At 61.3% G+C, this 22,245-nt stretch overlaps 1 protein-coding gene and 1 long non-coding RNA gene across 3 annotated transcripts; both read right to left on the bottom strand.

The window, feature by feature from the left end:
• Positions 1-1,963: 1,963 nt before the first annotated feature.
• On the bottom strand, positions 1,964-13,047 carry LOC119696682 (kallikrein-14-like). Its single transcript, XM_038126482.1, has 7 exons — positions 13,037-13,047; positions 12,894-12,901; positions 12,683-12,784; positions 11,871-12,042; positions 9,551-9,804; positions 5,735-5,871; positions 1,964-2,183 (listed from the first exon to the last, which is right to left on the bottom strand). The coding sequence occupies exons 1-7, from the start codon at positions 13,045-13,047 to the stop codon at positions 2,031-2,033; spliced, it is 837 nt and encodes a 278-aa protein (XP_037982410.1). The 3' UTR covers positions 1,964-2,030.
• Positions 13,048-13,966: 919 nt separating this feature from the next.
• LOC119696785 lies at positions 13,967-21,159 on the bottom strand. 2 transcript variants are annotated; one of them, XR_005255652.1, is made up of 3 exons: positions 21,022-21,159; positions 15,784-15,858; positions 13,967-13,986 (listed from the first exon to the last, which is right to left on the bottom strand). It is a non-coding gene; the product is annotated as an uncharacterized LOC119696785 (long non-coding RNA). The 2 variants fall into 2 exon arrangements; XR_005255651.1 differs by lacking the exon at positions 13,967-13,986 and adding an exon at positions 14,076-14,089.
• Positions 21,160-22,245: the final 1,086 nt, after the last annotated feature.

The following is a 22,245-nucleotide window of genomic DNA, read 5'->3' as shown; positions in this document are numbered from 1 at the left end:
CCAACAAATTCGCCCCAAAAGCCCCGAATTCTCCAAAATTCCCTCAGAATCTCCCCAAAATCTCCTCAAATTCCCCCAAAATTCCCTCAAAGTCTCCTCAAAATCCCCCCCAAAATTCCCTGAAATTCCCCCCAAATCCCCCCAAAATTCCCTCCGAATCTCTCCAAAATTCGTCAAATTCACCCAAAAATCCCCCAAAAATTCCCTCAAAGTCTCCTCAAAATCCTTCCAAAATTCTCTCAAATTCGTACCAAATTTACCCCCAAAATCCCCTCAGAATCTCTCCAAAATCCCCTCAAATTTGCCCCCAAATTCCCCCAAAATTCCCTCAGAATCTCCCCAAAATTCCCTCAAATTCCCCCAAAATTCCCCCAAAATCCCCCCAAATTCCCCCAAAATTCCCTCCGAATCTCCCCAAAATCTCCTCAAATTTGCCCAAAAATCCTTCAAAAATTCCCTCAAAGTCTCCTCAAAATCCCCCCAAAATTCTCTCAAGTTCTCCCCAAAATTCCCTCAAATTCCCCCAAAATTCCCTCAAATTTCCCCCCAAATTCCCCCAAAATTCCCTCAGAATCTCCCCAAAATTCCCTCAAATTCCCCCCAAATTCTCCCAAAATTCCCCCAAATTTCCATCGGAATCTCCCCAAATCCCCTCAAATCCCCCCAAAATTCCCTCCAAATTTTCCCCCCAAAATCCCCTTAGAATCTCCCCAAAATACCCCCAAAATTCCCTCAATTTTCCCCCCAAATTCCCCCAAAATTCCCTCGGAATCTCCCAAAATTCCCCCAAATTCTCCAAAATCCCCCAAATCCCGTCCCAGAAGAACCACGCGGAGCTCGGAGTCCCCGGCAGATCTTTAATGTCCCCTGGGCGCGGGCGCGGCGTCCCCTCAGGTGCCACCTCAGGTGTCCCCCAGGTGTCCCTCAGGTGCCCCCAGGTGTCCCCCAGGCGTCCCCTCAGGTTCCACCTCAGGTGTCCCCTCAGATGCCCCTCAGGTGCCCCTCAGATGCCCCTCAGGTGCCCCCAGGTGCCCCTCAGGTGCCCCTCAGATGCCCCCAGGTGTCCCCAGGTGCCCCCAGGTGTCCCCAGGTGTCCCCCAGGTGCCCCTCAGGTGCCCCTCAGATGCCCCCAGGTGTCCCTCAGGTGCCCCCAGGTGTCCCCCAGGCGTCCCCTCAGGTTCCACCCCAGGTGTCCCCCAGGTGTCCCCTAGGGGCCCCCAGATGTCCCCCAGGTGTCCCCCAGGTGCCCCCAGGCGCCCCCAGGTGTCCCTCAGGTGCCCCCAGGTGCCCCCAGGTGTCCACCAGGTGTCCCTCAGATGCCCCTCAGGTGCCCCCAGGTGCCCCTCAGGTGCCCCTCAGATGCCCCCAGGTGCCCCCAGGTGTCCCTCAGGTGCCCCTCAGGTGTCCCCCAGGCGTCCCCTCAGGTTCCACCTCAGGTGTCCCCTCAGATGCCCCTCAGGTGCCCTCAGGTGCCCCTCAGGTGTCCCCCAGGCGTCCCCTCAGGTTCCACCTCAGGTGTCCCCTCAGATGCCCCTCAGGTGCCCCCAGGTGCCCCTCAGATGCCCCCAGGTGTCCCCAGGTGCCCCCAGGTGTCCCCTCAGGTGCCCCTCAGGTGCCCCTCAGGTGCCCCCCAGGTGCCCCCAGACGCCCCCCAGATGCCCCTCAGGTGCCCCCCCAGGTGCCCTCAGATGCCCCTCAGGTGCCCCCCAGGTGCCCCCAGACGCCCCTCAGGTGCCCCCCAGGTGCCCCCAGACGCCCCCCAGGTGCCCCCAGGTGCCCCCCAGGTGCCCCCAGACGCCCCCCAGGTGTCCGCCAGGTGCCCCCAGGCGCCCCCCAGGTGCCCTCAGGTGCCCCCAGGTGTCCGCCAGGTGTCCCCCAGCGTCCCTCAGGTGCCCCCAGGTGCCCCCAGGTGTCCGCTAGGCGCCCCCAGGTGCCCTCAGGTGCCCCCAGGTGTCCGCCAGGTGCCCCCAGGCGCCCCCCAGGTGTCCCCAGGTGCCCCCAGGTGTCCGCCAGGTGTCCCCCGGCGTCCCTCAGGTGTCCCCCATGGTCTCCTGGATCCAGCGGGCGTAGCGGCACACCTTGGTGTAGACGCCGGGCCGCCGCGGCTGCCCGCAGCGCTCCATGCCCCACGAGACGATGCCCTGCAGGGCGCCCTCGCACACCAGGGGGCCGCCGGAGTCGCCCTGCGGGGACAGAGGGACGGCGCCACCGCCGCGGGGTCACCCGGGCGCTCCTCGGCTCGGCCGGACGCTCGCTGGATCGCCTTGGGCTGGGTGAGCCCCTGGTGGGCCTCGTTGGGTTGGGCGAACCCCTGGTGGGCCTCGTTGGGTTGGGTGACCTCCTTGGGTTGGGTGACCCCTTGGTGGATCGCCTTGGGCTGGGTGACCCCCAGGTGGACCTCGTTGGGTTGGGTGACCCCCGATGGCCCTCGTTGGGTTTGGTGACCCCATGGGTTGGCCAAACTCTTGGTGGATCTCATTGGGTTGGGTGACCCCTTGGTGGATCGCCTTGGATTTGGTCACCCCGTGGGTTGGCCAAACTCTTGGTGGATCTCCTTGGGTTTGGTGACCCCCTGATGGACATTGTTGGGTTGGGTGACCCCCGGTGGATCTCATTGGGTTGGGTGACCCCTTGATGGACCTCGTTGGGTTGGGTAACCCCCGATGAGCCTCGTTGGGTTGGGTGACCCCTTGGTGGACCTTGTTGGGTTTGGTGACCCCTTGGTGGATCGCCTTGGGTTTGGTGAACCCCTCATGGGCCTCGTTGGGTTTGATGACCCCCTGGTGGACCTCGTTGGGTTTGGTGACCCCCTGATGGGTCTCGTTGGGTTTGGTGACTCCCTGATGGGCCTCATTGGGTTGGGTGACCCCTTGGTGGACCTCGTTGGGTTGGGTGACCTCATTGGGTTGAGTGACCCCATGGGTTGGCCAAACTCTTGGTGGATCTCCTTGGGTTTGGTGACCCCCTGATGGACCTCATTGGGTTGGGTGACCCCATGGGTTGGCCAAACCCTTGGTGGACCTCGTTGGGTTTGGTGAGCCCTGGTGGATCGCCTTGGGTTTGGTGACCCCCTGATGGGCCTCGTTGGGTTTGGTGACCCCTGGTGGATCTCATTGGGTTGGGTGACCCCTTGGTGGATCTTGTTGGGTTGGGAGACCTCTTGGTGGATCTCGTTGGGTTTGGTGACCTCATTGGGTTGAGTGACCCCATGGGTTGGACAAACTCTCAGTGGATCGCCTTGGGTTGGGTGACCCCCTGATGGGCCTCGTTGGGTTGGGTGACCCCTTGGTGGATCTTGTTGGGTTGGGAGACCTCTTGGTGGATCTCGTTGGGTTTGGTGACCTCATTGGGTTGAGTGACCCCATGGGTTGGACAAACTCTCAGTGGATCGCCTTGGGTTGGGTGACCCCCTGGTGGACCTCGTTGGGTTGGGTGACCCCCTGATGGGCCTCGTGGGGTTGGGTGACCCCTTGGTGGACCTCGTTGGGTTGGGTGACCCCTTGGGTTGGCCAAACTCTTGGTGGATCTCCTTGAGTTTGGGTGACCCCTTGGTGGATCTCCTTGGGTTTGGTGACCTCATTGGGTTGAGTGGCCCCATGGGTTGCCCAAACTCTTGGTGGACCTCGTTGGGTTGGGTGACCCCCTGGTGGATCTCCTTGGGTTGGTGACCCCTTGGTGGACCTCGTTGGGTTTGGTGACCCCCTGATGGAACTCTTTGGGTTGGGTGACCTCTTGATGGATCTCCTTGGGTTTGGTGACCTCATTGGGTTGAGTGACCCCATGGGTTGGCCAAACTCTTGGTGGATCTCCTTGGGTTTGGTGACCCCTTGGTGGACCTCGTTGGGTTTGGTGACCTCTTGATGGACCTCGTTGGGTTGGTTGACCCCATGGGTTGGCCAAACTCTCGTTGGATCTCGTTGGGTTGGGTGACCCCTTGGTGTTCCTCATTGGGTTGAGTGACCCCATGGGTTGGCCAAACTCTTGGTGGATCTCCTTGGGTTGGGTCAACCAAGCCCTCGTTGGGTTGGGTGACCCCCTGATGGGCCTTGTTGGGTTGGGTGACCTCGTTGGGTTGGGTGACCCTTTGGTGTTCCTCGTTGGGTTGGGTGCCCCCATGGGTTGGCCAAACTCTTGGTGGATCTCCTTGGGTTGGGTGACCCCCTGATGGACCTCGTTGGGTTGGGTGACCCCTTGGTGGATCTCGTTGGGTTTGGTGACCTCATGGATGGACCTCGTTGGGTTTGGTGACCCCCTGATGGACCTCATTGGGTTGGGTGACCCCATGGGTTGGCCAAACTCTCGTTGGATCTCGTTGGGTTGGGTGACCCCTTGGTGTTCCTCATTGGGTTGAGTGACCCCATGGCTTGGCCAAACTCTTGGTGGACCTCGTTGGGTTGGGTCAACCAAGCCCTCGTTGGGTTGGGTGACCCCCTGATGGGCCTTGTTGGGTTGGGTGACCTCGTTGGGTTGGGTGACCCTTTGGTGTTCCTCGTTGGGTTGGGTGCCCCCATGGGTTGGCCAAACTCTTGGTGGATCTCCTTGGGTTGGGTGACCCCCTGATGGGCCTCGTTGGGTTGGGTGACCCCTTGGTGGATCTCCTTGGGTTGGGTGACCCCCTGATGGATCTCGTTGGTTTTGATGACCCCCTGATGGACCTCCTTGGGTTTGGTGACCCCTTGGTGGACCTCGTTGCGTTTGGGTGACCCCTTGGTGGACCTCGTTGGGTTTGGTGACCCTTTGGTGTTCCTCGTTGGGTTTGGTGACCCCTCACTGGACCTCGTTGGGTTGGGTGCCCCCATGGGTTGGCCAAACCCTTGGTGGACCCCGTTGAGTTTGAAGGCCCCAAACCCAGGTTCTCCTGCACCTCTGAGCCCTCCCAGGTGTGCCCAGGTGTATCTGAGATGCCCCCCAGGTGTGCCCAGGTGTGCCCAGCTGTGCTCAGCTGTGCCCAGGTGTGCCCCAGGTGTGCCCCAGGTGTGCCCCAGGTGTGCCCCAGGTGTGCCCAGGTGTATCTGAGATGCCCCCAGGTGCCCCCAGGTGTACCTGGCAGGAGTCCCTGCCCCCCAGGTGTGCCCAGCTGCCCCTAGGTGTACCCAGCTGTGTCCCCCCAGGTGCCCCAGGTGTGCCCAGGTGTGCCCAGGTGTATCTGAGATGCCCCCAGGTGCCCCCAGGTGCTCCCAGGTGCGCCCAGGTGTGTCCAAGGGCCCAGGTGCTCCCAGGTGCCCCCAGGTGCTCCCAGGTGCCTCCAGGTGCCCAGGTGCCCAGGTGCACCCAGGTGCTCCCAGGTGCCCAGGTGCCCCAGGTGCCCCGGGTGCCCCAGGTGCCTGGGTGCCCAGGTGTGCCCAGCTGTATCTGAGATGCCCCCAGGTGCCCCCAGGTGCCCCCAGGTGCCCCCAGGTGTGCCCAAGGGCCCAGGTGACCAGGTGCCCCCAGGTGCCCCCGGGTGCTCCCAGGTGCCCCCGGGTGGTCCCAGGTGCCTCCAGGTGCCCCCAGGTGTGCCCAGGTGCCTCCAGGTGCCCCCAGGTGTGCCCAGGTGTGCCCCAGGTGCCCCCAGGTGCCCCCGGGTGCTCCCAGGTGCCCCCAGGTGTCCCCAGGTGCCCCCAGGTGCTCCCGGGTGCTCCCAGGTGCTCCCAGCTGTGCCCCAGGTGTGCCCAGGTGTGCCCAGGTGCCCCAGGTGTGCCCAGGTGCCCCCAGGTGTGCCCCAGGTGTGCCCAGGTGTGCCCGCGGGCCGTACCTGGCAGGAGTCCTGGCCGCCCTGCAGGTGCCCGGCGCAGATCATGTTGTCGGTGATGGAGCCGGGGTAGAAGCGGCGACACTCGGCCGGGGAGAAGAGCGTGACGTTGACGCACTGCAGCACCTCGGGGTACGTCACTGCGGGGACACCCAGTGACCCCTGAGTGACCCCTGAGTGACCACTGAGTGACCACTGGAGTGACCACTGAGTGACTCCTGAATGACCACCCGAGTGACCACCAGGGGTCCAAAGTGACCAGGAATGGACCAAGGAGAAGAGCGTGACGTTGACGCACTGCAGCACCTCGGGGTACGTCACTGCAGGGACACCCAGTGACCCCTGAGTGACCACTGAGTGACCACTGAGTGACCCCTGAGTGACCACCAGGGGTCCAAAGTGACCATGAGGTGACCCAGGTGACCAGGAGGGACATGGACGCACTGCAGCACCTCGGGGTACGCCACTGAGGGGAGACCTGAGTGACCACTGGGTGACCACTGAGTGACCACTGGGTGACCACCCGAGTGACCACCCGAGTGACCACTGAGTGACCACTGAGTGACCACCCGAGTGACCACTGAGTGACCACTGGGTGACCACAAAGTGACCACCCGAGTGACCACCAGGGGTCCAGAGTGACCATGAGGTGACCCAGGTGACCAGGAGGGACATGGACGCATTGCAGCACCTCGGGGTACATCACTGCGGGGAGACCTGAGTGACCACTGGGTGACCACTGAGTGACCACTGAGTGACCACCCGGGTGACCACTGGAGTGACCACCGGGTGACCACCCGAGTGACCACCACAATGACCACCCGAGTGACCACCAGGGGTCCAAAGTGACCAGGAATGGACCAAGGAGAAGAGCGTGACGTTGACGCACTGCAGCACCTCGGGGTACGTCACTGCGGGGACACCCAGTGACCCCCGAGTGACCACTGAGTGACCACTGAGTGACCCCTGAGTGACCACCAGGGGTCCAAAGTGACCATGAGGTGACCCAGGTGACCAGGAGGGACATGGACGCACTGCAGCACCTCGGGGTACGTCACTGCGGGGACACCCAGTGACCCCTGAGTGACCACTGAGTGACCACTGAGTGACCACTGAGTGACCACTGAGTGACCACCCGAGTGACCACCTGAGTGACCACCAGGGGTCCAAAGTGACCATGAGGTGACCCAGGTGACCAGGAGGGACATGGACGCACTGCAGAACCTCGGGGTACGTCACTGCAGGGACACCTGAGTGACCACTGGGTGACCACTGAGTGACCACCCAGGTGACCACCCGAGTGACCCCTGAGTGACCACTGAGTGACCACCGGAGTGACCACTGAGTGACCACTGGGTGACCACTGGGTGACCACCCGAGTGACCATCAGGGGTCCAGAGTGACCATGAGGTGACCCAGGTGACCAGGAGGGACATGGACGCACTGCAGCACCTCGGGGTACGTCACTGAGGGGAGACCTGAGTGACCACTGGGTGACCACTGAGTGACCACTGGGTGACCACTGGAGTGACCACTGAGTGACCCCTGAGTGACCACTGGGTTACCACCCGAGTGACCACCCGAGTGACCACTGAGTGACCACTGAGTGACCACCGGAGTGACCACCCGAGTGACCACTGAGTGACCACTGAGTGACCACTGGGTGACCGCTGAGTGACCGCCCGAGTGACCACTGAGTGACCACTGAGTGACCACTGAGTGACCCCTGAGTGACCACCAGGGGTCCAAAGTGACCATGAGGTGACCCAGGTGACCAGGAGGGACATGGACGCACTGCAGCACCTCGGGGTACGTCACTGCGGGGACACCTGAGTGACCACTGAGTGACCACTGAGTGACCACTGAGTGACCACCAGGGGTCCAAAGTGACCAGGAATGGACCAAGGAGAAGAGCGTGACGTTGACGCACTGCAGCACCTCGGGGTACGTCACTGCAGGGACACCCAGTGACCCCTGAGTGACCCCTGAGTGACCACTGAGTGACCACTGAGTGACCACTGGGTGACCACTGAGTGACCACTGAGTGACCACTGAGTGACTCCTGAATGACCACCCGAGTGACCACCAGGGGTCCAAAGTGACCAGGAATGGACCAAGGAGAAGAGCGTGACGTTGACGCACTGCAGCACCTCGGGGTACGTCACTGCGGGGACACCCAGTGACCCCTGAGTGACCACTGAGTGACCACTGAGTGACCCCTGAGTGACCACCGGAGTGACCACCCGAGTGACCACCTGAGTGACCACCAGGATTCCAAAGTGACCAGGAGATCACCATGAGCTGACCCAGGTGACCAGGAGGGACATGGACGCACTGCAGCACCTCGGGGTACGTCACTGCGGGGACACCCAGTGACCCCTGAGTGACCACCCGAGTGACCACCTGAGTGACCACCCGAGTGACCACTGAGTGACCACTGGGTGACAGAGGAGACCCAAGTTACCACGAGATGCCCAAAAGGAGACCCAAGTGACCATGAGATGACCACAAGGAGACCCAAGTGACCATGAGATGACCACGAGGGGACCCAAATGTCCATGAGGTGCCGGAGATGACCACAAGATGACCATGAGGAGACCCAAAAGACCATGAGATGACCACGAGGAGACCAAAGTGACCATGAGATGACCACGAGGAACCCAAGCGACCACAAGATGACCACGAGGAGACCCAAGTGACCACGAGATGACCACGAGACGCAAGTGACCATGAGATGACCACGAGGAGACCCAAGAGACCATAAGATGACCACGAGGAGACCCAAATGACCATGAGGTGCCGGAGATGACCACAAGGTGACCACAAGGACACCCGAATGAGCATGAGATGACCACGAGGAGACACAAGCGACCACAAGATGATCACGAAGAGACCCAAGTGACCATGAGGTGGTCTAGATGACCACAAGATGACCATGAGGAGACGCAAGTGACCACACGATGACCATGAGGGGACCCAAATGACCACACGATGACCACAAGGAGACCCAAGTGACCATGAGATGACCACGAGGAACCCAAGCGACCACAAGATGACCACGAGGAGACCCAAATGACCACACGATGACCACAAGGAGACCCAAGTGACCATGAGATGACCACGAGGAGACCCAAGTGACCATGAGGTGGTCTAGATGACCATGAGATGACCACGAGGAGACCCAAGCGACCACAAGATGACCACAAGGAGACCCAAGTGACCATGAGATGACCACAAGGAGACCCAAGTGACCATGAGATGACCACGAGGAGACCCAAATGACCACGAGATGACCATGAGGAGACCCAAATGCCCATGAGATGACCACGAGGATACCCAAGTGACCACGAGATGACCACGAGGAACCCAAGCGACCACAAGATGACCACGAGGAGACCCAAATGACCATGAGATGACCACGAGGAGACCCAAGTGACCACGAGATGACCACGAGGAGACCCAAATGACCATGAGATGACCACGAGGATACCCAAGTGACCACGAGATGACCACAAGGAGACCCAAATGACCATGGGGTGCCGGAGATGACCACAAGGTGACCACAAGGACATCCAAATGAGCATGAGATGACCACGAGGAGACCCAAGTGACCATGAGGTGGTCTAGATGACCACAAGATGACCACAAGGAGACCCAAGCGACCACAAGATGACCACGAGGATACCCAAATGACCATGAGATGACCACGAGGAGACCCAAGTGACCACGAGATGACCACGAGGAGACACAAATGCCCACGAGGCGCCCCCGAGGTGCCCCCAACCCCCCCTCCAGGCGCCGCCCGTGGCGCTGCCGTACCTTCAGGCGAGGTGGTGGCCCCCCAGCCCGAGGTGACGCAGGTGGTGCCGGGGCGGGGCAGGCACGAGGCCACCGGCACGGGCCGGACGCGGTCGGAGATGGCGGCGGGGGCCAGCAGCTGCAGCAGCATGATGTCGTTGTCCTTGGTGGACGGGTCGTAGCCCGGGTGGGCCACCATGCGGGCCACCATGCGGCGCTGCTCGCCCGCCTCGCGCGCGTACAGCCGGTGCTTGCCCAGCGCCACCGTGGTCACCCTGGGAGGGGGACAGGTGAGGGACAGGTGAGGGACAGGTGAGGGACACCTGGGGGACACCTGAGGGACACGGGGGCCACCATGCGGCGCTGCTCGCCCGCCTCGCGCGCGTACAGCCGGTGCTTGCCCAGCGCCACTGTGGTCACCCTGAGCGGGGGACAGGTGAGGGACAGGTGAGGGACAGGTGAGGGACACCTGGGGGGACACCTGAGAGATGGGGAACACATGAAGGGGACAGGGACAGGGACAGGGACAGGGACATATGGGGGACACCTGAGGGACACCTGATGAACATCTGAGGGACATGGGGGACACATGGAGGGCACAGAGACAGGTGGGACAGGTGAGGGACAGGTGAGGGACAGGTGAGGGACACCTGGGGGACACCTGAGGGGACACCTGAGGGGACAGAGACAGGGACAGCCGGTGCTTGCCCAGCGCCACCGTGGTCACCCTGGGGGGACAGCACAGGGGGGACAGGTGAGGGACACCACACCACTGTCACCACCCAGCGCGGTGCCACCAGCACTGCTGGGAGTGTCTCCAGGTGTCCCCAGGTGTCCCCAGGTGTGCCCAGGTGTCCCCAGGGGTGTCCCCAGAGGTGTCCCAGGTGTGCCCAGGTGTGCCCAGGTGTCCCAGGTCTGCCCAGGGGTGTGCACAGGTGTCCCCAGGTGTGCCCACGTGTGCCCAGGTGTGCCCACGTGTCCCCGGGCATGTCCCCAGGGGTATCCCAGGTGTGCCCAGGTGTCCCCAGGTGTGTCCCAGGTCTGCCCAGGGGTGTGCACAGGTGTCCCCAGGTGTGCCCAGGTGTCCCCAGGGGTGTCCCAGGTGTCCCCAGGTGTCCCAGGTGTGCCAGGCGTGTCCTTACCCAGGTGTGGTGCAGTGCGCCGCTGTCACCACCCAGCGCGGTGCCACCAGCACTGCTGGGAGTGACCCCAGGTGTGCCCAGGTGTCCCCATGTGTGCCCAGGTGTGCCCAGGTGTGCACAGGTGTGCCCAGGTGTCCCCAGGTGTCCCAGGTGTGCCCAGGTGTCCCCAGGTGTCCCCAGGGGTGTCCCCAGGTGTCCCAGGTGTCCCCAGGTGTCCCAGGTGTGCCCGGCGTGTCCTTACCCAGGTGTGGTGCAGTGCGCCGCTGTCACCACCCAGCGCGGTGCCACCAGCACTGCTGGGAGTGACCCCAGGTGTGCCCAGGTGTCCCCAGGGGTGTCCCCAGGCATGTCCCCAGGTGTCCCCAGGTGTCCCCAGGGGTGTCCCCAGGCATGTCCCCAGGTGTCCCCAGGTGTCCCCAGGGGTGTCCCCAGGGGTGTCCCAGGTGTGCCCAGGTGTCCCCAGGTGTGTCCCAGGTGTCCCCAGGTGTCCCCAGGGGTGTCCCCAGGGGTGTCCCAGGTGTGCCCAGGTGTCCCCAGGTGTGCCCAGGTGTGTGCCAGGTGTCCTCAGGTGTGCCCAGGTGTCTCCGGGCATGTCCCCAGGGGTGTCCTAGGTGTCCCCAGGTGTCCCCAGGTGTCCCAGGTGTGCCCAGGTGTCCCCAGGGGTGTCCCCAGGTGTCCCCAGGTGTCCCAGGTGTGCCCGGCGTGTCCTTACCCAGGTGTGGAGCAGTGCGCCGCTGTCACCACCCAGCGCGGTGCCACCAGCACTGCTGGGAGTGACCCCAGGTGTGCCCAGGTGTCCCCAGCTGTGTGCCCAGGTGTGCCCAGGTGTGCCCAGGTGTCCCAGGTCTGCCCAGGGGTGTGCACAGGTGTCCCCAGGTGTCCCAAGGTGTGCCCAGGTGTCCCCAGGGGTGTCCCCAGGCATGTCCCCAGGTGTCCCCAGGTGTCCCCAGGGGTGTCCTCAGGGGTGTCCCAGGTGTGCCCAGGTGTCCCCAGGTGTGTCCCAGGTGTCCCCAGGTGTCCCCAGGTGTGCCCAGGTGTGTGCCAGGTGTCCTCAGGTGTGCCCAGGTGTCTCCGGGCATGTCCCCAGGGGTGTCCTAGGTGTCCCCAGGTGTCCCCAGGTGTCCCAGGTGTGCCCAGGTGTCCCCAGGGGTGTCCCCAGGTGTGCCCAGGTGTCCCAGGTGTGCCAGGCGTGTCCTTACCCAGGTGTGGTGCAGTGCGCCGCTGTCACCACCCAGCGCGGTGCCACCAGGACGCCGCCGCAGTAGAGCTTGTACATGTCCAGCACGGCCACCTGCCAGGGCTGCGAGTGCGGGACGCAGGCGTGGCCACCCACGATGCGCGTGTCACCTGCCACCTGTGCCACCTGCGTCACTGCGGGGACAATGAACAGACACCTGTGAGTGCCACCTGTGTCACCTGAGAGTGTCACCTGTGAGTGTCACCTGTGAGTGCCACCTGTGTCACTGCGGGGACATCAACACACACCTGTGAGTGCCACCTGTGCCACCTGAGAGTGTCACCTGTGTCACCTGTGAGTGCCACCTGTGTCACCTGTGTCACCTGAGAGTGTCACCTGTGAGTGTCACCTGCCACCTGTGCCACCTGCGTCACTGCGGGGACAATGAACAGACACCTGTGAGTGCCACCTGTGCCACCTGAGAGTGTCACCTGCCACCTGTGCCACCTGCGTCACTGTGGGGACAATGAACAGACACCTGTGAGTGCCACCTGTGCCACCTGTGTCACCTGTGTCACCTGAGAGTGTCACCTGTGAGTGTCACCTGCCACCTGTGCCACCTGCGTCACTGCAGGGACAATGAACAGACACCTGTGAGTGCCACCTGTGCCACCTGAGAGTGTCACCTGTGTCACCTGTGAGTGCCACCTGTGTCACCTGTGTCACCTGAGAGTGTCACCTGTGAGTGTCACCTGCCACCTGTGCCACCTGCGTCACTGCGGGGACAATGAACAGACACCTGTGAGTGCCACCTGTGCCACCTGAGAGTGTCACCTGAGAGTGTCACCTGTGTCACCTGCCAGGGCTGCGAGTGCAGGACGCAGGCGTGGCCACCCACGATGCGCGTGTCACCTGACACCTGTGCCACCTGCGTCACTGCGGGGACAATGAACAGACACCTGTGAGTGTCACCTGTGTCACCTGAGAGTGTCACCTGTGTCACCTGAGAGTGTCACCTGAGAGTGTCACCTGCCACCTGTGCCACCTGCGTCACTGCGGGGACATCAACACACACCTGTGAGTGTCACCTGTGTCACCTGTGTCACCTGTGAGTGCCACCTGTGTCACCTGTGTCACCTGTGAGTGTCACCTGTGAGTGTCACCTGCCACCTGTGCCACCTGCGTCACTGTGGGGACATCGACACACAACTGTGAGTGCCACCTGTGCCACCTGAGAGTGTCACCTGTGTCACCTGTGCCACCTGTGCCACCTGTGTCACTGCGGGGACATGAACACACACCTGTGAGTGCCACCTGTGCCACCTGAGAGTGTCACCTGAGAGTGTCACCTGTGTCACCTGAGAGTGTCACCTGCCACCTGTGCCACCTGCGTCACTGCGGGGACATCGACACACAACTGTGAGTGCCACCTGTGCCACCTGAGAGTGTCACCTGTGTCACCTGAGAGTGTCACCTGAGAGTGTCACCTGTGTCACCTGAGAGTGTCACCTGCCACCTGTGCCACCTGCGTCACTGCGGGGACATCAACACACACCTGTGAGTGCCACCTGTGTCACCTGTGAGTGTCACCTGTGCCACCTGTGAGTGTCACCTGCCACCTGTGCCACCTGCGTCACTGCGGGGACATCGACACACAACTGTGAGTGCCACCTGTGCCACCTGAGAGTGTCACCTGTGAGTGCCACCTGTGTCACCTGTGTCACCTGTGTCACCTGTGAGTGTCACCTGAGAGTGTCACCTGTGTCACCTGCCAGGGCTGCGAGTGCGGGACGCAGGCGTGGCCACCCACGATGCGCGTGTCACCTGCCACCTGTGCCACCTGCGTCACTGCGGGGACATCGACACACACCTGTGAGTGTCACCTGTGTCACCTGTGAGTGTCACCTGTGCCACCTGCCAGGGCTGCGAGTGGGGGACGCAGGCGTGGCCACCCACGATGCGCGTGTCACCTGACACCTGTGCCACCTGCGTCACTGCGGGGACAATGAACAGACACCTGTGAGTGTCACCTGTGTCACCTGTGAGTGCCACCTGTGTCACCTGTGCCACCTGTGTCACCTGTGTCACTGCGGGGACAATGAACAGACACCTGTGTGTCACCTGTGCCACCTGCGTCACTGCGGGGACATGAACACACACCTGTGAGTGCCACCTGTGTCACCTGAGAGTGTCACCTGTGTCACCTGAGAGTGTCACCTGCCACTTTTGCCACCTGCGTCACTGCGGGGACAATGAACAGACACCTGTGAGTGCCACCTGTGTCACCTGAGAGTGTCACCTGTGAGTGTCACCTGCCACCTGTGCCACCTGTGTCACTGCAGGGACAATGAACAGACACCTGTGAGTGTCACCTGTGTCACCTGTGAGTGCCACCTGTGTCACCTGAGAGTGTCACCTGTGCCACCTGTGTCACCTGCATCACTGCGGGGACATCAACACACACCTGTGAGTTCCACCTGTGTCACCTGTGTCACCTGTGTCACCTGCCACCTGTGTCACTGCGGGGACATGAACACACACCTGTGAGTGTCACCTGTGTCACCTGTGTCACTGCTGTGCGGACGCCCATCACAGTCAGCCCTGTCACCTCTGAGTGTCACCTGTCCACTGTCCCCTCAGCTGTCCCCTGTCCCCACTGTCCCCATTATCCCCTCCCCTGTCCCCTCACCTCTCACCTGTCCATTGTCCCCAGTGTCCCCTCCCCTGTCCCCAGTGTCCCCAGTGTCCCCTCCCCGTCACTGTCCCCTCACCTGTCACCTGTCCTCTCACCTGTCCCTGTCCCCAGTGTCCCCAGTGCCCCCTGTCCCCAGTGTCCCCCATCCCTGTACCCTCACCTGTCACCTGTCGTCCCCCCCCCCGTCCCCAGTGTCCCCGGTGTCCCCAGTGTCCCCAATGTCCTCGCTGTCCCCAGTGTCCCCCCTGTCCCCATTGTCCCCAGTGTCCCCCCTGTCCCCTCACCTGTCCACTGTCCCTAGTGTCCCCAGTGTCCCCTCACCTGTCCCTGTCTCCTCACCTGTCCATTGTCCCCAGTGTCCCCAGTGTCCCCCCTGTCCCCAGTGTCCCCAGTGTCCCCTCTGGTGTCCCCAGTGTCCCCATTGTCCCAGTGTCCCAGTGTCCCCTCCGGTGTCCCCTCACCTGTCCCCATTGTCCCCAGTGTCCCCGGTGTCCCCAGTGTCCCCTCCGGTGTCCCCTCACCTGTCCCCAGCGTCCCCAGTGTCACCATTGTCCCCTGTCCCCAGTGTCCCCAGTGTCCCCTCTGGTGTCCCCTCACCTGTCCCCAGTGTCCCCATTGTCCCCATTGTCCCCAGTGTCCCCAGTGTCCCCATTGTCCCCTGTCCCCGGTGTCCCCAGTGTCCCCTCCGGTGTCCCCTCACCTGTCCCCATTGTCCCCAGTGTCCCCAGTGTCCCCTCCAGTGTCCCCTCACCTGTCCCCTGTGTCCCCATTGTCCCCAGTGTCCCCAGTGTCCCCGGTGTCCCCAGTGTCCCCTCTGGTGTCCCCAGTGTCCCCTCCAGTGTCCCCTCACCTGTCCCCAATGTCCCCATTGTCCCCAATGTCCCCAGTGTCCCCGGTGTCCCCAGTGTCCCCTCCGGTGTCCCCTCACCTGTCCCCATTGTCCCCAGTGTCCCCGGTGTCCCCAGTGTCCCCTCCGGTGTCCCCAGTGTCCCCGGTGTCCCCTCCAGTGTCCCCTCACCTGTCCCCCGTGTCCCCATTGTCCCCAGTGTCCCCAGTGTCCCCGGTGTCCCCAGTGTCCCCTCCGGTGTCCCCTCACCTGTCCCCAGTGTCCCCATTGTCCCCATTGTCCCCAGTGTCCCCATTGTCCCCAGTGTCCCCAATGTCCCCAGTGTCCCCAGTGTCCCCGGTGTCCCCGCTGTCCCCTCCGGTGTCCCCAGTGTCCCCTCCGGTGTCCCCTCACCTGTCCCCAGCAGCAGCGCCAGGGTCCCCGCCAGGTGCGCCGCGGAGGCCGCCAGGGGGCGCCACGTCATCGCCGCTGGGGGGGGGCGGAGCCGAAAATTTGGGGTCAATTCGGGGCATTTTGGGGCTTTTTTGGGTCAATTTTGGGGTCGTTTCGCTGAGTTTGGGATAATTTTTTGGTATTTTGGGATCATTTTGGGGAGTTTGGGATCATTTTGGGGTCCTTTGGGGGGATTTGGGGTCATTTTTGGGGCGTTTTGGGGTCAATTTGGGGAGCTGGGGTCATTTTGGGGGAGATTTGGGGTCAATTTGGGGAGATTTAGGGACATTTTTGGGGACATTTGGGGTCAATTTGGGGAGCTGGGGTCATTTTGGGGGAGATTTGGGGTCAATTTGGGGAGATTTAGGGACATTTTTGGGGACATTTGGGGTCAATTTGGGGGGATTTGGGGATTTGGGGAGATTTGCGGTCAATTTGGGGAGATTTTGGGGACATTGTTGGGGAGATTTGGGGTCAATTTGGGGAGATTTTTGGGGATTTGGGGAGTTTTGGGGGTCAATTTGGGGAGATTTGGGGACATTTTTGGGGACATTTGGGGTCAATTTGGGGAGCTGGGGTCATTTTGGGGGAGATTTGGGGTCAATTTGGGGAGATTTAGGGACATTTTTGGGGACATTTGGGGTCAATTTGGGGAGATTTTGGGGATTTGGGGAGTTTTGGGGTCAATTTGGGGAGTTGGGGTCATTTTTGGGGACATTTGGGGTCAATTTGGGGGGATTTGGGGACATTTTTGGGGAGATTCGGGGTCAATTTGGGGAGATTTTGGGGATTTGGGGAGTTTTGGGGTCAATTTGGGGGCATTTTGGGGTCAATTTGGGGAGTTTGGGGTCACTTTTGGGGACATTTGGGGTCAATTTGGGGGATTTGGGGGAGATTTGGGGTCAATTTGGGTTCCTTTTTGGGAAGTTTGGGATCAACTTGAGGGATTTGGGGGAGATTTGGGGGATTTTTTGACACTTTGGGGTAATTTTTGGGGTGGTTTGGGGTCATTTTCGAGGAGTTTGGGGTCAATGTGGGGGATTCAGAGTAATTTTGGAGAGATTTGGGGGTTTTGGGGTCTTTTGGGGTCAATTTTTAAGAGTTTGGGTCATTTTGGGGGAGTTTTGGTTCCAATTGGGGGATTTTCGGATAATTTTCGGGTCATTTTGGGAGGGCTTGGGGTCATTTTTGGGGAGTTTGGGACAATTTGGGGATAATTTTGGGGTAATTTTGGGGAGTTTGGGATCCTTTTGGGAGGGTTTGGGATCATTTTGGGGAATTTGGGGTCATTTGGGGTATTTTTGGGTCATTTGGGGCAATTTTGGGGACTTTGGGATCATTTGGGGGTAATTTTGTGCATCTGGGGTCATTTTGGGGCATTTTGGGATCATTTTTGGGGCATTTTGGGATCATTTTGGGGCATTTGGGATCATTTCAGGTTCTCTCCCCCCCCAATTCCCCTCCCCCCCGCCCCACCGGGGCCCTTTCGCAACGGTGACGTCACCGGGCCCAACCCGTTGGGGCTCATTAACGAGGGCGTTAATTGGCCTTAATTAGCGGCCCTAATTAGCGGGCACCGCCCCGCCCCGCCCCCACCCCGGCCCGGGGCTCGGTGACCTCCGGGGACCCCGCGGGGGCTGACGGGAAAGGGGCGGGGCCTGGGAAAGGGGGCGGGGCCCAGTTTGGGGTTCAGGCCCCAGTTTGGGGTTCCCAGTTTGGGGTTGGGGTTCCCAGTTTGGGGTCCCAATTTGGAGCTGGAGTCCCCAGTTTGGGGTTCAGATCCCAGTTTGGGGTCCCAGTTTGGGGTCCCAGTTTGGGGTCCCAGTTTGGGGTCCCAGTTTGGGGTCCCAGTTTGGGGTTCAGATCCCAGTTTGGGTTCCCAGTTTGGGGCTGGGGGTCCCAGTTTGGGGTCCCACTTTGGGGTTCAGGTCCCAGTTTGGGTTCCCAGTTTGGGGTCCCAGTTTGGGTTTGGGGTCCCAGTTTGGGGTTCAGGTTCCAGTTTGGGGTCCCAGTTTGGGGTTCAGATCCCATTTTGGGGTCCCAGTTTGGGGTTCAGGTCCCAGTTTGGGGTCCCAGTTTGGGGCTGGGGTCCCAGTTTGGGGTTCAGATCCCAGTGTGGGGTCCCAGGTTTGGGTTCAGGTTCCAGTTTGGATTCCCAGTTTGGGGTTCCCAGTTTGGGGTCCCAGTTTGGGGTTGGGTTCCCAGTTTGGGGTTCAGGTCCCAGTTTGGGGTCCCAGGTTGGGGTTGGGTTCCCAGTTTGGGGTCCCAGTTTGGGGTCCCAGGTTGGGGTTGGGTTCCCAGTTTGGGGTTCAGGTCCCAGTTTGGGGTCCCAGGTTGGGGTTGGGTTCCCAGTTTGGGGTCCCAGTTTGGGGTCCCAGGTTGGGGTTGGGTTCCCAGTTTGGGGTTCAGATCCCAGTTTGGGGTCCCAGTTTGGGGTTCAGGTTCCAGTTTGGATTCCCAGTTTGGGGTTCCCAGTTTGGGGTCCCAGTTTGGGGTTGGGTTCCCAGTTTGGGTTCCCAGTTTGGGGTCCCAGGTTGGGGTTGGGTTCCCAGTTTGGGGTTCAGGTCCCAGTTTGGGGTCCCAGTTTGGGGCTGGGGTCCCAGTTTGGGGTTCAGGTCCCAGTTTGGGGTCCCAGTTTGGGGTTGGGTTCCCAGTTTGGGGTTCAGGTCCCAGTTTGGGGTCCCAGTTTGGGGCTGGGGTCCCAGTTTGGGGTTCAGATCCCAGTTTGGGGTCCCAGTTTGGGGTCCCAGTTTGGGGTTCAGATCCCATTTTGGGGTCCCAGTTTGGGGTTCAGGTCCCAGTTTGGGGTTGGGGTCCCAGTGGGGGGTCCCAGTTTGGGTTCCCAGTTTGGAGCTGGAGTTCCCAGTTTGGGGTTCAGATCCCAGTTTGGGGTCCCAGTTTGGGGTTCAGGTCCCAGTTTGGGTTCCCAGTTTGGGGTTTGGGTTCCCAGTTTGGAGCTGGAGTTCCCAGTTTGGGGTTCAGATCCCAGTGTGGGGTCCCAGTTTGGGGTTTGGGTTCCCAGTTTGGGGTCCCAGTTTGGGGTTCAGGTCCCAGTTTGGGTTCCCAGTTTGGGGTTTTGGTTCCCAGTTTGGGGTTGGGGTTCCCAGTTTGGGATTCCCAGTTTGGGTTCAGGCCCCTCCCACTGGCACTTGGCCCCGCCCCTTCCCCGTGGGAACCGGAACCAGGGAGGGACTGGGACCAACTGGGATGAACTGGGACAAACTGGGATGAACTGGGAAAGGAAGAACCCAGGAACTGGGGCCAAACTGGGCCAAACTGGGACAGGGTGATACCAGGAACTGGGACTAACTGGGAGAGAAGAGACACGAAGAACTGGGGTCAAACTGGGCCAAACTGGGCCAAACTGGGACTGGAATAAACCGGGAGAGGGGGACAGTGGGAACTGGGGCCAGACTGGGAGAGAAGGGACAGGAGAACTGGGACAAACTGGGCCAAACTGGGACAGGAGAACTGGGACAAACTGGGCCAAACTGGGACCCTGGGACTGGGTCAAACTGGGCCAAACTGGGACCCTGGGACTGGGTTAAACTGGGCCAAACTGGGACAGGGTGACACTGGGAACTGGACAAACTGGGACCCTGGGACTGGGTTAAACTGGGCCAAACTGGGACAGGGTGACACTGGGAACTGGGACAAACTGGGACCCTGGGACTGGGTCAAACTGGGCCAAACTGGGACAGGGTGACACTGGGAACTGGGACAAACTGGGACCCTGGGACTGGGTCAAACTGGGCCAAACTGGGACAGGGTGACACTGGGAACTGGGACAAACTGGGACCCTGGGACTGGGTCAAACTGGGCCAAACTGGGACAGGGTGACACTGGGAACTGGGACAAACTGGGACCCTGGGACTGGGTCAAACTGGGCCAAACTGGGACAGGGTGACACTGGGAACTGGGACAAACTGGGACCCTGGGACTGGGTCAAACTGGGCCAAACTGGGATGGGGTGACACCGGGAGTGGGGCAAACTGGGACAAACTGGGGCCAAACTGGGATGGGGTGACACTGGGGAACTGGGCCAAACTGGGACAGGGTCAAACTGGGTCAAACTGGACAAACTGGGATGGGGTGACACCGGGACTGGGACAAACTGGGATGGAGTGACACCGGGACTGGGACAAACTGGGATGGGGTGACTCGGGGAACTGGGATGAACTGGGATGGGGTGACACCGGGGATTGGGACAAACTGGGACAAACTGGGACAAACTGGGACAAACTGGGATGGGGTGACACCGGGAACTGGGGCTGAACTGGGACAAGCTGGGGCCAAACTGGGATGGGGTGACACCGGGACTGGGACAAACTGGGATAAACTGGGATGGGGTGACTCAGGGAACTGGGACAAACTGGGAGAGGGTGACACCAGGGAACTGGGATGAACTGGGACAGGGTGACACCGGGACTGGGGCAAACCAGGACAGAGTGACACTGGGACAGGGTCAAACTGGGCCAAACTGGGCCAAACTGGGACGGGGTGACACCGGGACTGGGGCAAACTGGGACAAACTGGGATGGGGTGACACCGGGACTGGGGCAAACTGGGACAGGGTCAAACTGGGACAAACTGGGACGGGGTGACACCAGGACTGGGTCAAACTGGGACAAACTGGGATAGGGTGACACTGGGACTGGGGCAAACTGGGACAAACTGGGATGGGGTGACTCGGGGAACTGGGCAAACTGGGACAGGGTCAAACTGGGACAAACTGGGACAAACTGGGAAGGGGTGACACCGGGAAACTGGGGCAAACTGGGCCAAACTGGGATGGGGTGACTCGGGGAACTGGGGCCAAACTGGGATGGGGTGACTCGGGGAACTGGGGCCAAACTGGGACAGGGTGACACCGGGAACTGGGACAAACCGGGACAATGGGACCGGGCCGAACTGGGCCATACTGGGACAGTGGGACTGGGCCGAACTGGGCCATACTGGGGCAGTGGGACTGGGGCCGAACTGGGCCATACTGGGGCAGTGGGACCGGGCCGAACTGGGCCATACTGGGGCAGTGGGACCGGGCCGAACTGGGCCATACTGGGACAGTGGGACCGGGCCGAACTGGGCCATACTGGGACAGTGGGACTGGGCCGAACTGGGCCATACTGGGGCAGTGGGACTGGGGCCGAACTGGGCCATACTGGTCCCCCCTCCCCCCGCCCCTCCCCCCCCCCAAACCTGCGCGCCGCCCCTCGGGGGGGCCGGGGGGGGGTGGGGCCGCCCCGGCTCCTTCCTCGCTCGCCGCTGTCGCCTCCGTTGTCCCCTCGCCGTCCCCGCCGTGTCCCCGCTGTCCCCTCGCTGTCCCCGCGCTGTCCCCAAAGGGGGACACGCCCCTCCCCCTCCCCCTCCCCGCGGACACGCCCCCTCCCCTCCCCTCCCCCCCCCCCCCCCCCAAATTTTTAATTGGGGCGTGGGGGACGCGGCTTAATCCGGGCGGGGCTGCGGGGGGGGAGGGGCGGGAGGGGTGGAGGGGGTGGGGGAGGGGCGGGGAGGGAGGGAGGGGGGGGAGGGGTTTGGGGGAGAAGGGGAAATCTGGGGGGGATTTTGGGGGGGGGGGTCTTGATTGGTTGGGGGGAATTTTGGGGGAGGGGGGAATTTGTTGGGGGGGGGTTGGGGAGTGCTGATTGGGTGAGAGGGGATTTTGGGGAGTCCTGATTGGTTGGGGGGGATTTTGGGGGGATTATTTGGGGAGTCCTGATTGGTTGGGAGGGATTTTGGGGGGGATTTGGGGAGGTTTTTGGGGGGTCCTGGTTGGCTGAGAGGGGATTTTTGGGGGGTCTTGATTGGTTGGGGGGAATTTTGGGGGTTTTTGGGGAAGTCCTGATAGGCTGGGGAGGATTTTGGGGGGATTCTGGGTGGTCCTGATTGGCTAAGAGGGGATTTTGGGGGGTCCTGATTGGCTGAGAGGGGATTTTGGGGGGTCCTGATTGGCTGAGAGCAATTTTGGAGGATTTTTGGGGGTCCTGATAGGCTGGGGAGCAATTTTGGGGGGATTTGGGGGGGGGGGGGTCTTGATTAGTTGGGGGGATTTTGGGGGAGGGGGGAATTTTGGGAGGGATTTGGGAGAAGATTTTGGGGGTTTCTGATTGGTTGGGAGGGATTTTGGGGGGGGATTTTGGGGGGGTCCTGATTGTCTAAGAGGGGATTTTGGGGGAGGGGTGAATTTTGGGAGGGATTTTGGAGGTTTCTGATTGGTTGAGGGGAATTTGGGGAGGTCCTGATAGGCTGGAGGGGATTTTGGGGGGATTTTTGGGGGGTCCTGATTTGAAAGAAATTTTCAGGGAGGGAGAAATTTTGGGGGGGATTTAGGGGGTTTCTGATTGTTTGGGGGGCGATTTTGGGGGGATTTTGGGGGAATCCTGACTGGTTGGGGGGGATTTTGGGAGGATTTTGAGGGAATTT

Source organism: Motacilla alba, unplaced genomic scaffold (genome assembly GCF_015832195.1).
Source record: "Motacilla alba alba isolate MOTALB_02 unplaced genomic scaffold, Motacilla_alba_V1.0_pri HiC_scaffold_35, whole genome shotgun sequence".
NCBI lineage: Eukaryota > Metazoa > Chordata > Aves > Passeriformes > Motacillidae > Motacilla > Motacilla alba.
The sequence above is the reverse complement of the archived record's forward strand: the minus strand, read 5'-3'. Positions and strand labels throughout refer to the sequence as shown.

Coding starts and splice junctions, on each gene's coding strand:
- LOC119696682 (XM_038126482.1), bottom strand. Junction 12,043..12,682: donor GACACAGGTGACACTCTCAG/GTGACACTCTCA, acceptor TTGTCCCCGCAG/TGACGCAGGTGGCACAGGTG. Junction 9,805..11,870: donor GCGCACTGCACCACACCTGG/GTAAGGACACGC, acceptor TCCCCCTCCCAG/GGTGACCACGGTGGCGCTGG.